The sequence below is a fragment of the Hibiscus syriacus genome, unplaced genomic scaffold, assembly GCF_006381635.1.
Source record: "Hibiscus syriacus cultivar Baekdansim isolate YM2019G1 unplaced genomic scaffold, ASM638163v2 tig00110201_pilon, whole genome shotgun sequence".
NCBI lineage: Eukaryota > Viridiplantae > Streptophyta > Magnoliopsida > Malvales > Malvaceae > Hibiscus > Hibiscus syriacus.
Genome location: NW_024062624.1, coordinates 2,285,861 through 2,301,896, shown reverse-complemented (window position 1 = coordinate 2,301,896; position 16,036 = coordinate 2,285,861). Strand labels below are relative to the sequence as shown.

General features: G+C 36.0%; 2 protein-coding genes across 3 annotated transcripts; both read right to left on the bottom strand.

The window, feature by feature from the left end:
- Nucleotides 1–203: 203 nt before the first annotated feature.
- Nucleotides 204–9,633, bottom strand: LOC120218847 (fe-S cluster assembly factor HCF101, chloroplastic-like). Of its 2 annotated transcripts, none has more exons than XM_039215748.1 (15): nt 9,395–9,633; nt 9,158–9,298; nt 4,339–4,481; nt 4,195–4,245; nt 3,590–3,745; nt 3,339–3,482; nt 3,123–3,265; nt 2,876–2,945; nt 2,622–2,717; nt 2,336–2,425; nt 2,110–2,196; nt 1,645–1,768; nt 1,422–1,546; nt 869–991; nt 204–550 (listed from the first exon to the last, which is right to left on the bottom strand). In XM_039215748.1, exons 1-15 carry the CDS (start codon nt 9,462–9,464, stop codon nt 476–478), a joined length of 1,638 nt encoding a protein of 545 aa, XP_039071679.1. In that variant the 5' UTR covers nt 9,465–9,633; the 3' UTR covers nt 204–475. The 2 variants fall into 2 exon arrangements, with proteins under 2 accessions (XP_039071679.1, XP_039071680.1); XM_039215749.1 differs by having other exon boundaries at nt 2,143–2,196; nt 9,395–9,631.
- Nucleotides 9,634–10,039: 406 nt separating this feature from the next.
- On the bottom strand, nt 10,040–14,379 carry LOC120218846 (VIN3-like protein 1). The gene is made up of 6 exons (XM_039215747.1): nt 14,299–14,379; nt 13,486–13,555; nt 12,212–12,851; nt 11,666–11,976; nt 10,388–11,578; nt 10,040–10,328 (listed from the first exon to the last, which is right to left on the bottom strand). The coding sequence occupies exons 2-5, from the start codon at nt 13,514–13,516 to the stop codon at nt 10,398–10,400; spliced, it is 2,163 nt and encodes a 720-aa protein (XP_039071678.1). The 5' UTR covers nt 13,517–13,555; nt 14,299–14,379; the 3' UTR covers nt 10,040–10,328; nt 10,388–10,397.
- Between the last annotated feature and the right edge of the window lie 1,657 nt (nt 14,380–16,036).

Genomic DNA, 16,036 nt, shown 5'->3' with positions numbered 1-16,036 from the left:
GAAAATATTACTGTACATCTCAGACAGAAATCATTATATGATCCCGAGAACTCAATAATTTAAAAGCTTAAGTATTTTACTATAATTGGATCTTTGATTATTAGATTCTAACTCGACTGTTGATTTTGTTTGGAACGTTGAATAACACATTTTTGTTGTTGCAGAGTAAAGCTTCTCTTGAACCTTGACTTCCCACCAATAGATGAGGTTCAGAAATGCAATTGCAGGCGAAATTAAATTATATGCGTAGAATTATTGAAGAGAAAATTTATACTTGAATTGTTTCTGCCTAATACATACATATGTATAGTATGCCTGGAATTGCATGGAAGCTCTATCCTTAAAATTGAGGTAACTGTGTTCCAAGTCATGCCCTAAACTCCCTTCGGTTTCATTTGACTCCAACAGGCTTTGTTTGGCGGAATCAAGGTGTCCATCAGAATACGCCACAGACGATAAGAGGAAACTTATATCATCATGATTGGACGGCTGTTGGTTGAGGAACATCAACTAAACGCTCAATCATCTGGAGCTGATCATACGGTGCTATCTGCGTCATGGTATTTTTTTTTTAAAAAAAAAGAATGACAATGGTACATTAAAAGGCATAATGGTACTCTGTCAATCGTTGAACTGCTAATCCATTTTATTATAGAAACTGATAATACTGAAGGTTAAGCCGAAAGCATGGAAGTGTAGTCGAATACGGAGTACTCCGTTGTCCTGTTAAGTCCTAACTAGGAAATGATGTTTATCTTAATGTTAGCATTAGGTTGGTAGGTAGATATCTGACTGATAATAATATCTGTCACAGTGTAGAAGTGAACAAAAACCAGTCATCCAAGGCAAAGGAAACAAGTATTATCACCTGGCTAAATCCATCTGGCCATGTAATTGACACGGCATAGTTTCCCATAGGCCGAATTTCTTCAGGTTCGATATCTTCCGGAATGTCAGTGTACTGCAGCTTTTGCTCCCCGGTCCACTCATCCTGTTTTAAACCAAGAAAAAGAAGACTAAACATAAAGGGGGGGGGGGAAAGAAGAAATTTCAAACTTCTGGTGAAACACATGGGCAGACTTTTCAAGGCTCACATTTTCTTATTAGAAAGTAACAAATTGTTTGTTCTGATCATTAGTCAAATGGTCTATTGAATAGCATTTAAATTGCTAGAAAGAAACACTTCGTTGGCGGAAAATCGCCGTTCCACTGTTCTAACAAAGAATTTTGATTGCTTCTACCATCTAGATTAATCTGTGGACTACGTGAAGGCTAAAAATTCTAAGAATGTGCCTGTGGACTTGGAGTTTCTTTTGCACCAGTTCTACGGGAACGAGACAAGATGATATACTTGCAAATAATTGGTTAGACAATTCTGAAGCACCACACACACGCGGATGTATAAGAAAAAACATACTTACCACACTTTGGGCAGAGCGGTCATTCCGTCTTACTGTTGCAGGATGTAGAAGGAATTCTTCCTCTGAATCGGGTACCTTAACCCTTATGGCCTTGATGGATTTGTCATAGGTAACTGCTGTTGATACTAGAACCAAAGGAGATAAGAGAAAAAAACGCGTTTCTTTCATCAAGAGCAACTCGTAAAGGACCAAGTATCGGAAAAGCAAATGATAATGTAAGTACCTTGCTGGCGAATCTTGGCACACTGTTGCACGACACATACTCCAAGGTCTTGAAATGTCTTGGCAACTTCGCCTTGAGGATCAGCCACCACTTCAGGCGTTCCACCATCACCAGATGCAGAGAGCTGCAAAAATTAAATGTAATGAACTATAAACTTGAATAGGACTTCCAGCAAATTCAACACATTCTTTTTTAAATTCTTATTAGTAAATAATTATAGGATTTAATTACAAAGAAGCACGTCAATGATATTATCTATTAAGCCGTAAACTTTGCATAAAAGGGTCTTAATGCTTAAATGCAAATTTGTCTACCATAGAGAAGGATGTTCAGTGCATAATTATATTATGGAAAATATACTAGCTGTATGTCGTGTAAGTGCAGAGCAAAAACTGATGCAGTGTGTTTTCTAGCCAATTAATAACAGGACTAGTCTCATGTATGCAACAGAAAATCAAGCTTTACTAGATAAGCATGGACAGAAATCATAGGACATACAGTTGGTCTAATGGGAAGATCAAAAAGATGAGGGATCCCAAACTGCTGGACAACCTGCAAAGCCGGTAAAATGATCAGTTATGCAGTTTTTTGTGTGCACAAAAGATATACCAATAACGAGCTGAGTATAGCGCTATAAATTATTTGACTATCTATTAGGCATGAAAATTAAGTTCTGGAAAATAGTGCATGCCTGAGAACCTGAACCTTGGCCAAATGGGTAGTAGCGTTTGCCATCCGCATCAAAGTGACACATATTTTCTACCACAGCAACACATGGCACCTATATGCATTAACAATGGCACAGAATTTGAATATACGAGGCAAGAAGAAAAGTTTTACCTTCTGATAACTGTCAAACCATATTTTCAGACATTTATGTTGAAATATACATAAAAGCAAGTAGAGTGTATGAAATGATCTAAAGTTAAGTGATTATAAGGCATAAAGGAGAATTTTTTGTCTGGTAAAGGGGAAACCTTAAGTTTCGAAAACATGCGAACTCCTTTGGCCACATCAATAAATGCTAGCTTCTGAGGGGTGGTAACAATAACGGCAGCTGTTAATGGGACTACCTGATATTCATTTTAAGCAACAGTAAAAAACAGTTTGAGGAGGCATGTCAATAACAAGATAATTATTCTAATTTCCTTCTACAAAACGAATAGAAAAATATAAAAACTATAAAGAAGATATGATATGTTGGGGGGGGGAGATGACCATAGAAAAGAACCTGGCATAGAGTTAGCTGGATATCACCAGTTCCAGGAGGCATGTCAATAACAAGATAATCAAGCTCTCCCCTATAAAGTAGAATTAGTCAGGTTTTCAAAGTGCATAGAATTCCACAGAGTTAAGAATTCCAACAAGATAGAAAATATGCAGATTTATTAAAGCAATTCACAAAAAAAAATCTTTTAAGTCACGAGTTCAAAAAATGCTTCTAAACAACCTCAAACATATTTAGTAGCACATCATACCATTCAGAAGTTGTTAGAAGTTGATTGATGACCCCAGAAACCATTGGACCTCGCATTATTGCACGACCTTGTCCAGCAAATCCAAAGGATACCAACTTGACTCCTAAATAATCAGTTGGAATGATTGTCCTCTTTTCTGGGTTCTACAGTAAGATTTTAAAGAGTCAGAACAGCACCTATGTGCAAGTAAATGAAATTTCAAGCTCTGAATACTACCATCTCTAGCAATCGGTTTTCTGGGGAGACCATTGTTGGTAAACTTGGTCCATAAACATCAGCATCAAAAACACCTACTCTAGCTCCCATTCCAGCCAAAGTATATGCAAGATTTACAGCAACAGTTGATTTCCCTACACCTCCCTACAGAGTTTTTCCCAAGCAGGAGTTATGACAAAAATAAACAACACATTCAACATTAAACCGTAGTTTCGAGGAAGACAATAACCAATTATTTCTGAAAACTTAACCTTGCAACTTGAAACCGCCACAATATTTGAAATTCTCTGCAGACCAACTGGAAGTTCTCCAGCAAAAATAGGTTTGGCTGGTTGTGCTGACATGGTCACATTGACCTTCTTCACCCATGGAAGCCGAGCCACTACCTCATTTGCTTGTTGCTCAAACTGTCAAGCACTAAGAATCTTGTTAGATTTGCCATTTCACAATCGTCCCAAAGATCATATCTATTTCCATTTGCAAATGCATGTGGCGGTAGACATAACATTATTGATCATTGAAGATGCATCACCCGAAAATAATCTGCATAGTGCAGTTATATCCACACACAAAATGTGCACAATGGACAAGCAAGAAAGGAAAAGGAAAACTAAGGCTCCTTCTGTCTAGTTGATGCTTTTACTATTTACTTCTTTTGCTTTTTCATGTAGAAAATTACAGAAAGCAAAAAGGAAAAATACCAAAAGCATCATCAGACTAGCCTATGTAAGTTCTACGTTTCAAAAGAGTACCATCAATTTTACTAGTCAGTTTTAAGTTTAATATATGAAACAAAGGTCTACCATTCCAAATATACGTCAGTTGTTGATCAAACAATGGTGGTTATATGATTTACCATTTCCTTGATTGGACATGCTGGTGTAGTAAGCTCCAAGCGGAAGGAAACCTGCAATGTGAAGTTGAAACTTCTTAGCAGGTGTTTCCCCCCCCCCCACTCTTTTTAGGGTATTTTATGGAAATCTTCCAACATAGAATTGACCTCTCCTGAAGCTTCATCAACGAGCAGATCTTTCACAAAACCACAGGAGACAATATCCGTTCCAAAGTCCGGATCAATGATTTGAGACAAGGCCTTTAATACGTCACCCTCAGCTGTTCCAGTTGTTGCAGCAGAAGAGCCAGCTGCCATCAACAAAATTTAAATTTAAATGACAACATAGAAATCCAGAAAACACCTTAAACAATAATATTGCTCCTAAGTACTAAGCCACCATTTTTAGGGGGCAAAAATGAGGTTGAAATGTATCTTTGTGCAAGCAATAACAGCAAAGATGGCGATAAGATGACTTGATCAGCTCCTACATCCTAACATCATAGGTTTCAACCTCAAAAGATGACATGAATATTTAATTTATTAAGGCTGTTATTTCACTTAAATTAAGAGACCAAATGAAGCATACGTTGCATGAATACATTCAAGCTTTACAAGTGAGAAAATTGCAATTTTACAGCAAAAAAACTTAGGAAATGGATCTTTTCTGGTGATTGCCAGAAAACGAATAGTAAAAGGACCCAAATCAAAAGAAAATTAAACACAATTAAAATACTACTTTTGTAGGAATTATAGAGATGATTTGTTGTCATTCCTATATAGATATGATTTGTTACCATTCCTATAGAGATTTGATTTTGTAAATAGATTTCTACAATCCCTTATTTTAAGGGATCATATCCTAGGATTATTATTTTTCCTTTCTTAGAGTTTCCTACTTTAGAGAGATATTTTGTATATAAATATGTAATTTGTCATACTGAAAAGAATAAGAAATTACAGAGAATTACTCTGATTTCTACATGGTATCAGCTTAGGTTACGGTTTCTTTCAAACCTAGATGATGTCCACAACTTCTTCTCCTACTCCGGAGATCACTTCAAATCCAGGAAATTTTTCTGGTTCTGTTGCTCAATCAGAAGGTAATCTGGTCATGAAAGAACCAGAAGGTAAACCTCATGCTACAGTTTTTTTCTCCTCCCAGTCATCCCCTAATTGGATCCTCGATTCTGGTGCTACGGATCATATGACTGGTAATAAAAATTTGTTTTGCAATTTTTTTTCCAAACTTTGGTAAAGCTGTCAAAACGGCTGATGGTTCTTTGTGCAAAATAGAAGGACATGGCACTGTTATTCTCAATGACCAGATTGTACTTAAAAATGTCCTCTTCGTACCAAATCTGGCTTGCAATCTCGTTTCCGTTAGTAAACTTTCCACCGACTTGCACTGCTCTGTAATTTTTAATGATATTGATTGTACTTTGCAGGCACTGAACTCGAAGAAGATGATTGGTAAGGCCAGCTTGCAGAATGGTCTCTACATTCTTTCTGCCTCTACTAAAACCGAAATCTCGAAATCTTTCACCACTTTAGAAAAAGTTGATAATGTTATGTTATGGCACTATCGTTTAGGTCATCCTAGTTTTCACTATCTTGCAAAAGTTTTTCCTGCTCTATTCATTCATAAAAGGCCAAATTCTTTTTCTTGCAAAGTTTGCTCTCTTGCCAAACATACTAAATCAACTTATTCTCCTTCTACATATAAGCCTTCTCACCCTTTTGCTTTGATCCACAGTGATATTTGGGGTCTTTCTCGGGTAAATAATGATGATAATTGTAAGTGGTTTATCACTTTCATTGATGATCATAGTAGGATAACTATGACTTATTTGCTAAAAGATAAATCTGAAACTGCAGGTGTTTTTACCCAATTTTATAACATGGTTCTCACTCAATTTGGGTCTAAAATTCAGCTCTTTAAATCTGATAATGGTAGTAATTTTTTTGCTAAGTCTTTGGGTGCGTTTTTCAGGGAAAATGTCATAGTTCAGATTAGTTCTTGTGTTGACACCCCACAACAAAACGGTATTGCCGAAAGAAAAAATAGACACCTCCTTGAAGTTACTCGTTCTCTTTTATTTACCACTAATGTTCCAAAATATTTGTGGGGGGAAGCCTTATTAACTGCCACATATTTAATCAATCGAATGCCTAGTAAAGTTTTACAATTTCAAACACCTCAATCTATATTTTTGCAATACTTTCCCCATTTTAAACCTATCTCCTCTATTCTTCCACTTAAAATATTTGGCTGTACTGTTTTTATCCAAAACATTGCTCCTAATAAGTCCAAGTTAGATCCTAAATCATTAAAGTGTGTACTGGTTGGGTATTCTTCACTTAAGAAGGGTTATAAATGCTATCCTCCTTCAAAATGATTTTTTACCACTATGAATATAACATTTTATGAGCAGGATCCCTATTTCACTCAGGCTGAAATTCAGGGGGAGACATGGAAGGATTTTCAGCCACATCAGGTATCTCCTCCTACTCTTCATTCTCAACCTTCAAAATTGCCACCAATTTTGTTCTTACCTACAGATTTGTCACCTGTAACTACTCCCATTGATCCACTGGTAGTACCTATCACTACTTCACCCATACCCACTTTAAATACCATTCATGAAAATACACCTACTCCCATTCAAAATATTCCACAAACAACACCAATCAAACAACTCCGTTTCTATACAAGGAAAAAAAAACATATTCCTGAGGCTGTTTTGCAATCTGATGCTTGCCGAGAATTGGATTTGGGTCCAGCTGCCGAAATAGAAGAAGAAATCAGTAAGTCCACTTCCCCCACTCTAGATGACTTCCCTATTGCTATTAGAAAAGGAGTTAGACAGTGCACCAAGCATCCTATTGAAAAATTTGCTGGTTATAATTCATTGATGCCGTCTTTTCAAGCATTTACAGCAAACTTGGATAAAGAACAGGTTCCCACAAGCATAGCTGAAGCTCTAAAGGATTCAAATGGAGAAGGGCTGTTGAAGATGAAATTTGTGCACTGGAGAAAAATGCTACTTGGACTGTTACGGACCTTCCTCAAGGAAAAAAGGTTGTTAGCTGTAAATGGATCTTTACTGTAAATGGATCTTTACTGTAAAGTATAACTCAAATGGTAGCATCCAACGATACAAAACGAGACTAGTGGCCAGAGGCTTTACACAAACATATGGGATAGATTTCACAGAAACTTTTGCACCTGTGGCGAAGCTGAATACTGTTCGAGTACTCCTAAGTTTGGCTGTAAATTGCGATTGGAAATTACAAAAACTTGATGTAAAAAACGCTTTTCTTAATGGCAAGCTAGAAGAAGAAGTCTATATGAAGTTGCCACCTGGCTTAAAGTCGCCACCTGGCTTAAAGTCTGTTGAAGGAAGTAACAAGGTGTGCAAGCTCAACAAGTCTCTATACGGGTTAAAACAATCACCCAGAGCTTGGTTCGAGAGGCTCACTAAAGTCATCCTAAAAAACGGCTACAAGCAATCCCTTGCCGATCACACTTTTCATCAAGGTAACTTCTACAAATAAGAAAATTATCCTTATTGTGTACGTGGACGACATAATTCTTACCGGAGATGATGAAGAAGATATTTGCAATTTGAAGAAGTTGTTAAATAAGGAATTCGAAACCAAAGACTTGGGAAAGCTAAGGTATTTCCTAAGAATGGAGGTGGCAAGGTCAAAAGAAGGACTTGTGATCAACCAAAGAAAATATGTAATTGATTTACTCAAATAAACTGGTTTTCTTGGTTGTAAGCCGATTGATACACCAATGGAGGCAAGCTTGAAATTTAACAAAGAAGATGGGTCCTTGGTAGACAAAGAGAAATTTCAAAGATTAGTTGGGAAACTAATTTATTTATCCTTGACAAGGCCAGATATAGCATTTTCTGTAAATGTGATAAGTCAACACATGACTAATCCTACTGAAGAGAATATGGCAGCAGCAAATAGAATTCTCAAGTACTTGAAGAAAACTCCAAGATACGGTTTAATGTTTAAGAAGACACAAGACAGAACTGTTAAGATCTTTACAGATTCTAGTTGGGCCGGAGACCTTACTGAAAGGAGATCCACTAGTGGCTACTGCACCTTTGTTTGGGGAAACCTTACAACTTGGAGAAGTAAGAAACAATCTGTCGTTCAAGAAGTAGTGCTGAAGCTGAATTTAGAGCACTAGCATTGGGAATATGCGAAGGAATTTGGCTACTTAAACTACTGAAAGAACTTGTCACTAATCAAGAGGATCACTTTGAAGTTTTGTGTAATAATCAATTTGCTATTCAAATTGCCAAGAACCCAGTTCAACATGATCAGACAAAGCATGTTGAGATTGATAGGCATTTTATTGTTGATCAAGTTAACAAAAAAGACAGCCACACTTTCATATATTCCTTCAGGAGAACAAGTTGCAGACATTCTTACTAAGGCTTTGCTAAAGCCTGTTTTCAATAAATTTCTATTCAAGCTGGGATTATACAATGTATATTCTTCAGCTTGAGGGGGAGTGTAGGAATTATAGAGATGATTTGTTACCATTCCTATAGAGATATGATTTGTTATAATTCCTATAGAGATATGATTTTGTAAATAGATTTCTACAATCCCTTATTTTAAGGGATCATATCCTAGGATTATTATTTTTTCTTTTTTAGAGTTTCCTACTTTAGAGAGATATTTTGTATATAAATATGTAATATGTCATATTGAAAAGAATAAGAAATTATAGATAATTACTCTGATTTCTACAACTTTCAAACAGATCATTAAGCAAAACAGCAATATTATTCATTTTAAAACCATATTCCAAACTTAATAAGAACCCAATGTTTTCAACTTAAAAAAATCTCTCCAGCTTAAAACGAAATGCACTACACGTTGGGTTTTTACAATAAAGGAAGAACGAGAAAATTCTAGCGTTCCTGGGTTTAGCTCTGGATAAGATACGAAGTAATACCATCAACTGAGGTAGCTTTTGGAGCAAAGAAGCTAAAATTGGACCTTTTGTGCGATACCCATATCGACCTTTCCAGTTTTTGAGGCTGAAAGAAACAGTTGGCAGTTGACCGTTGAAGACATTTCTCAAGTGAAAGCAATCCTACAATAAAAGAAACAGAGCATTTCAAGTAAAAACTGGAACTACTTTCAGTAGTTGTTCCAACATGAGGCTTATGTTAACAGAAAAAAAAAGTACCTCCTTTTGAATTTCGGTCTGTAGTTTGAAAAGATAGGTGAGACCAAGATGGAGCATGAAGAAGTTGCATTTTAGAGAATACTGTGAAGAGAACTTTTCTTTTTTCAGTGTTAGCAAAAAGAAAGGATAAGAAATTAGCACTCGCCCGTTGTGAGCCTCATGTTTCAGTTGTTCTAGTGATAAAAATTAATGGTTCAAAATCTAATCTTTCTAGACCAAACGACAAAGTTTCAAGTTGCTGACTTGTCCCACATCCCATACTGGTCTTTGTCTGGAATACAAGATTTGGGAATAGTCCACCTGTTTTGCCTTTTTAAATGCATTCATTAACAACCATCTTCAATTTCATTGATTTCAACCGACTTTTTTGAACACCATATCTGGCTGACCCGAGAAGATTTAATCCGCAAGTGTGCTTTTCTTTGTTTGAACCAAAAGCTTCTCCCTCAAAAGAGGCATTTTCGCAAGACAAGTACCAATCAAGATAAAGGGTGCTGAAATATGATAACTTTGAAGCAAAGCATACACAAGAAAAACATTCAAATCTCAACCGATAGACAATGACAGAGACATCATATAACCTGGTTATTACAAAATCACCATGGAATGGTTCTAACCAGGTGGTCAAGAGTAGCAGCATTAAAATTAGAGGACAAATAGGTAACTTAATTCATATACCCTTCATTGAATTTCAGAAGGCAGTATTAATCAAAAGCATCCATAAATACATATATATTTTCTCCATGCTTAAAAAGTACTGCATCAAATCAGGCGTACGTCCGAGGGCAAGCACCCCCTCCCCCTTTTTCCCTTTCCAACTAAACTGGGAAATGTGGCAGCAATCAGCGAACCAACAAAGACTAGACTTTAGGGAGTGATTTAGTGTAAAAAGGAAACATCTGTACAAGGTTGGTGAAACAATCAGGGGTAATGTTATCGCCAGAGAAAAGAATAAATCCAGAGCAAATTGCAATTCTGTTGTTTTAGAAAGGCCTGCACTAATTTAGTGCCATAGCTTACTACAAAACCCATTCCGTGGCCTCTTGCTAGATATGATATCTGAAAATGAATCAACTAACTGCCCTGCCAAGCTACTTGGATCATCGTTCAGGGTTTGAATGAATGTATTGACCACCCTGCGTTCTTGATCCGTAGACCTCAAGCTAAACCATGTTAGTAATTTCAGTCTGAAATCCTGGTTGATATAACCCTCGCATTCTAGTGATCTGATTACCTTCACACTATACTCGAAATTTTCATCCAAGGAACCTGAACCATTGGTGATTCGGAATGGTGAGCTGTTTATAAGAGTGCTATCACAGTCATGTGTCTCTTCATTTGAGTTTGCTGCTCTTTTCCTGCACAACTCTGTATGGGAGTCAACAGCAGGCACTTCCCCCCTTGGCCCATTAGTCCAGGTCTGGGAATCTCCACTACCATGTGATCTTGCTAGCCCGTTCTTTTCTATTTCAAGTGCAGCAGCAGCAGCATCTGCCTCAACAGCCAGTTCTAAAGTGCAACCATTATCTTCATCCCTGGAGGACTCAAATGGAGGAGTTAGTTCTTCATTTAGATCAGGCACCGAGACAACATTTAAGTCGAGCCCACGTGAAACGGATGGCATATGACCCTCTTCTCGAGTTTCAGGCTTAATATTTTTTATGGCTCCACAGCATTTTTCTAAATCGGCACTGCAAAACCCTTCAAAGCAGCCTTGCTTTTGAGTCAAAGCAAGACACGGGATCTTTCCAAGCTCTCGAACCTTAAATCCAGAAGAACCAACTGCTGGGAGCTCCTTTGAACCTAAAGAACTTCCTTCAGTAAGTTTATTCTCATTATTCCGATTCATCACAACAGCTGAATTAGGATTCTTGTGAATTATCTCTACACTTTTGGTAAAGCATTTAGCCTCAGAATGGCCCAAATCACCAGCTTCAGTATAAGAAACAATTCGAAAGGTGTACTCGGTACAGGGCTGCAGATTCGATATCAAAATCCTTCTCTGAGTTCTTGGAAAGACAGAGATAGGTTCTTTTGTATGTGTCTCATCTCTACTCTTGAAATACCAGAGCTTGTAGCCCTTAATATCATTAGACGATTCAGTAGACAGTTCAATTAGAATAATTACAACAGATGACAACATCACTTCTTCAAATAGAAACTTGCAAGCAGCAGGACGTGAACCTGCCCAAAAAAGGGAAAACAAGTTTATCATATAACTAACTTCAAAATAACCAATAAGAAATAAAAGAAGCCGTTGTTGGTTCTAACCTTGGCACTTTGAATTAGTATTAGACATCATCACTAACAATTCATCTGCTTTTTCAATTGCAACAGAGCATAGTTTCTGTATATCACCAGCAACTGAAAGCCTGCTCACTATTCCTCGTGCCATTTTAGCAGAAATTCCATTCACAGGGCCCACTTCGGTTTCTAGTTTGGCCTTTGCATCTTTCACAAACTTATGCAGTTCTTCAAAGCGAGAAGTCTCATCTAAGAGCCTGTAACTCAAGTATATCCTATAACAGAGTACATCCAGGCGGCGAGCTTCTCTAGCTATCATTAGCTGCTTCTTCCAACATCTGCCAGGAGCAAGTAAATCACATCAATCCTACCAGCCCAAACCGGAAAAACCTAAACCAGATATAGAGAAATAGCATTTTACCTTATTCTCTGAAACATGGTTCATCACATTGTAACCATTTTCCATACATAGAAAAATAACAGTTTTGGAAGAACTAAAACAGCAGTTTGTAAGGTTGGGAAAGAACAAAAAAGAAAGCTGAATGAGGCATGAGCTGCAAGCCAATTACTTACCCAAGTATACTTGACACTTTACCACAAGAAGCACAACAATAACTACCATCTAGCTGCATCAATTGTCCAAGATCAACAACCCCCACCTTCTCACGTTGAAGAGCACATTCAATATGGCAAGACAACCCACAATAGTCCCCCTCACCAGATTCAGAGGTGCATACCAACCAAAGACTCGGGTCCTTGTTGTCATCAAATAGGTGACAGATACAACATGAGCACCTCTTACAAAATGTTTCATCTATGGAAAGAACAGCTCTGCAAGCAGAATTTTTACATATCCATGAGGTAGAAAATCCATGGTCTGCAGGCTGCTCAGTAACTGAGAGCACTCTCATTGGGTTCTCTCCCTTTCTGTTTTGCTTCCTAGCAGAAGACTGACTGTTGGAAGTGGATAAAGCCTTTCTCGAGTCTGACTTTTTGATGATATTGTTACCCAACTTTAAAGCTTCAGACATTTTGCTCTTTGAAGAAGCTGAGTTTTTCTTGTCCTTATGAAAACAGGTTCGCAGAAGCTCCTTTCTTGGACCAGATTTCAGGAACTCTTGCAGGAGTTCTGGACTTCTCGAAGCATCATCTGAATGGCCATTTTTCTCTGGAGTACTTTGCACACTGGAAGAAAGACTTTGTATGCCGGAAACTCCATTATTGGAAAAAGTCGTGATGGAAGTTGGTATCTGAACTCGTTATCTAAATTCGCTATTGAAAGTTGCCAACAGGTTCTCAAAAGGAAAGATGTTGACGGTAAGGAAATTGAACTGTAATATGTCAAATTGTCAATAAGTCTTACCACAAAAATGTTGAGAAAAATAAAAGATGAAAGAATACCATATTAAATCAGTACCAGTTGAACAAGACACTTGATGCATATAAAAGGTATTTTTATCTAAAGCCTAAACAAACTTCGCAATATTAAATATTTGAAGACTAAAATAGCTAGAAAAGAAAGGCAATTCAGAATCCTGATTTGGCATTAAAAATAGTCATGATATTTTTCCCTGAAAAGCATGGAACTTAATGGGAAAGTAGAAGCATTTGCTACCACAATTAGATTAAGGTTCATCCAAGTTATAGAAAGTATCTTCTCCCAATGTCTCAAGTCAGTTCCTGGTACAACAATGCTATCACAACATGAAGCAAGAGTGACATAACTATCTCATTACTGTGCATCAACATATAATCACTTTTAAGATAAAGGATTCATCAAGTAACAAATACAGAGAAAGGAGGGGGGAGTTATTAAAATGAACAAAAAGTAGACATTAAGATCATACCTTTAGCAAGGTATTTATCCTCCAAATCCATAATTTAAATGTCGAAACCTGCAAACCTTACCTCTTCCCCCCTGTAAAAAAATGACCAGGGTTTGAATTCAGCACCACTAGCAAATAATCTACCATCAATACAAGACTAATTCCTTCAACCCCAAATGAAAAGAAATCCAGTTTCCGCATGAATGAAACCAAACAAGGAAAAGATAAACAAAACGAAAGCAATGAAATTGAAAGCTTCCCCACGGTCTGCATGTGGAAGAAAATTTCATATTTATTTAAATCTTACTCTTCCTTTCCCCGTCTCTGCAATGTAGCTCACTATCAACCCAAAACATATATACAACAAATAGCAAATGAAAAACTTCGCACCAATAACAAAAAAAACACATTTTGTTGATAAAAAAACAGAATAAGTGCAAAAAAAAAAAAAGAAGCTTGCGAGCTCCATTCAACCTAAAAGAAAAGAAATTTGATTGCACAAAAAAGGAGAAACTAAATAATAATAATAAACTCCAAGCAGAATATCTTATTTAAAAAAAATAACACCAATGCCTGTGAATGTAACATGACCAAGCAAAACAGACAAATATAAACGAAACAAATTATTAAAAAATAAGGAAAATCAAATGTAGGATATAGAAAACAGCGTAAATTTAAAGATGATAATGTACGAGAAAAAAGGAGCGTAATTTGACAGAAAGGAAGTCAAGAGCCAAAACTGAAACAAGGCCGGTCTGAGCAATTTTTTTTAAATCTAAAAAACTAAAAAGAACAAATTAAAAGAGAAAAATAAATTTAAGATCAAATAAATACCTTCGTGTAATGGGAGGAATCTAACGAAGCCAAAAACCCACCAAAAAATAGAGAAAAAATGAAGTTTTTTCCTTTTAATCCAAGAACAGAGAGAGAGAGAGAGAGAGAGAGTTTCTTCTTCGTTGTGAGTTGGGTTTTGAAGAGAGATACGAGAATGCTTGTACCAGTTGCTAATGCTTTGGAGGTAAAAAGTTCATGGGACAGTCACGCGCGAGCAGGAACGCGTCTTGGTTGTTTGGTATTAAGCAGTGCTGGTTTATGGTTGAACAGAAAAAGTACGTTAAAGAACTGTTGCTTTTCCTGATTGATTCGTGATATAACACTTACCGGCTTAGCGCGTGATTGGTTCTTTTATCAGTAGGGTCTGCCGGCAAAAGATTAGTGATCAAATCAAAATCCTTGGACGTTTAGACCCGTTGGATCAGGATAATTTTAATTATTTAATTATTGGCTGAAGAGTAATGATTTTTAATTGATTGCCATTAAATACTCTGCCGAAGGTCTCACAAAACGTAAAATCTAGAAATCGTAATGTTAGATCCTGTTCGAATTATCGGATATTTAAATATTCCAGTTTGTTCTAATTAAAATTTTAATTTTAATTTCAGGAAGTTGAAATGTATTTTTCATTAATATTTTCAGCGTTTAATTTTTATTAAATAAAGTTGTTATTTTATAGCTAAATCTATTTAAATTTTTAAATAATAATAATATATTCTTGTGGAATATTATAAACTTAACACAACTTTTAAGATTGATAAGACAAATAAAAATTCAACACGTCGACATAGAATCTTGAAAGCAATGGAGCCGATAAAACCAGTTGACAAAAAATTGCCACGTCAAATATAGAAAAGGAGTTTGATTTTCATTTAGTATTCTTGTGTACATTTTTTATCATATAAAACTACTAACATATTATCATTATTTACAACTTTAATACCAAGCACGATTCGTTACTTCATAATTAAGAGATTGATATTTAATTTTTAAAATTTTAAATTTAAATATCATGTATATAATAATTTATGAATATTTATTATTAAATGATTGAAGATCTTTAAATATATATTACCTTTTGTATTCACCTCAATTAATAAAAAAAAACTTTAATATCAAATATATCGTCAATACTTCTTTGAGACGAGGTAAAAAATATTTTCCCACGGACAAAATTCAATTTCTATTACATTGTTTTTTTTTCATTTCTATAGATTTATCAGCGTTTTATAGGAAAAAATAAATTATAGTATAATTTATTCTCATTAAAAATAATATCTTATTCATTATCCAACTAACAAAATTGAATCGGTGGTTCAAATTTTCAAATTTCACATTCATTGGTCAAATTATAATTCTGAGACCTCTATTATGCTATAATTTAAAACATAATTTTTATGCTTCAATTTGGTATAATTTTATAATTCAAGTTGGCTCGAACGGCGCAAGCTGTGTTTGAATGCAAAAATGGTTGGCAATAATTAATTAGGAAAAGTTTCAAAGACATAGTCCAAGAAGGTGTTAAGTTTTTAGGTTGTTGAATAACATTGATTGACCATATACTAATTGATGGTGGTATTTCCGATGAGAGATTCGGTGATGGCTAAAGTAATAGCAACCTAATTATAACAACTTGTTTGTTTGTCCTGCTTTACTACATAGTATTGCTTTTGTTGAATGTTGAGTTCTCCAATGTCCAAGAAAGCTATTATCAAAGCCCAAAGTGCGCAGCAATCTC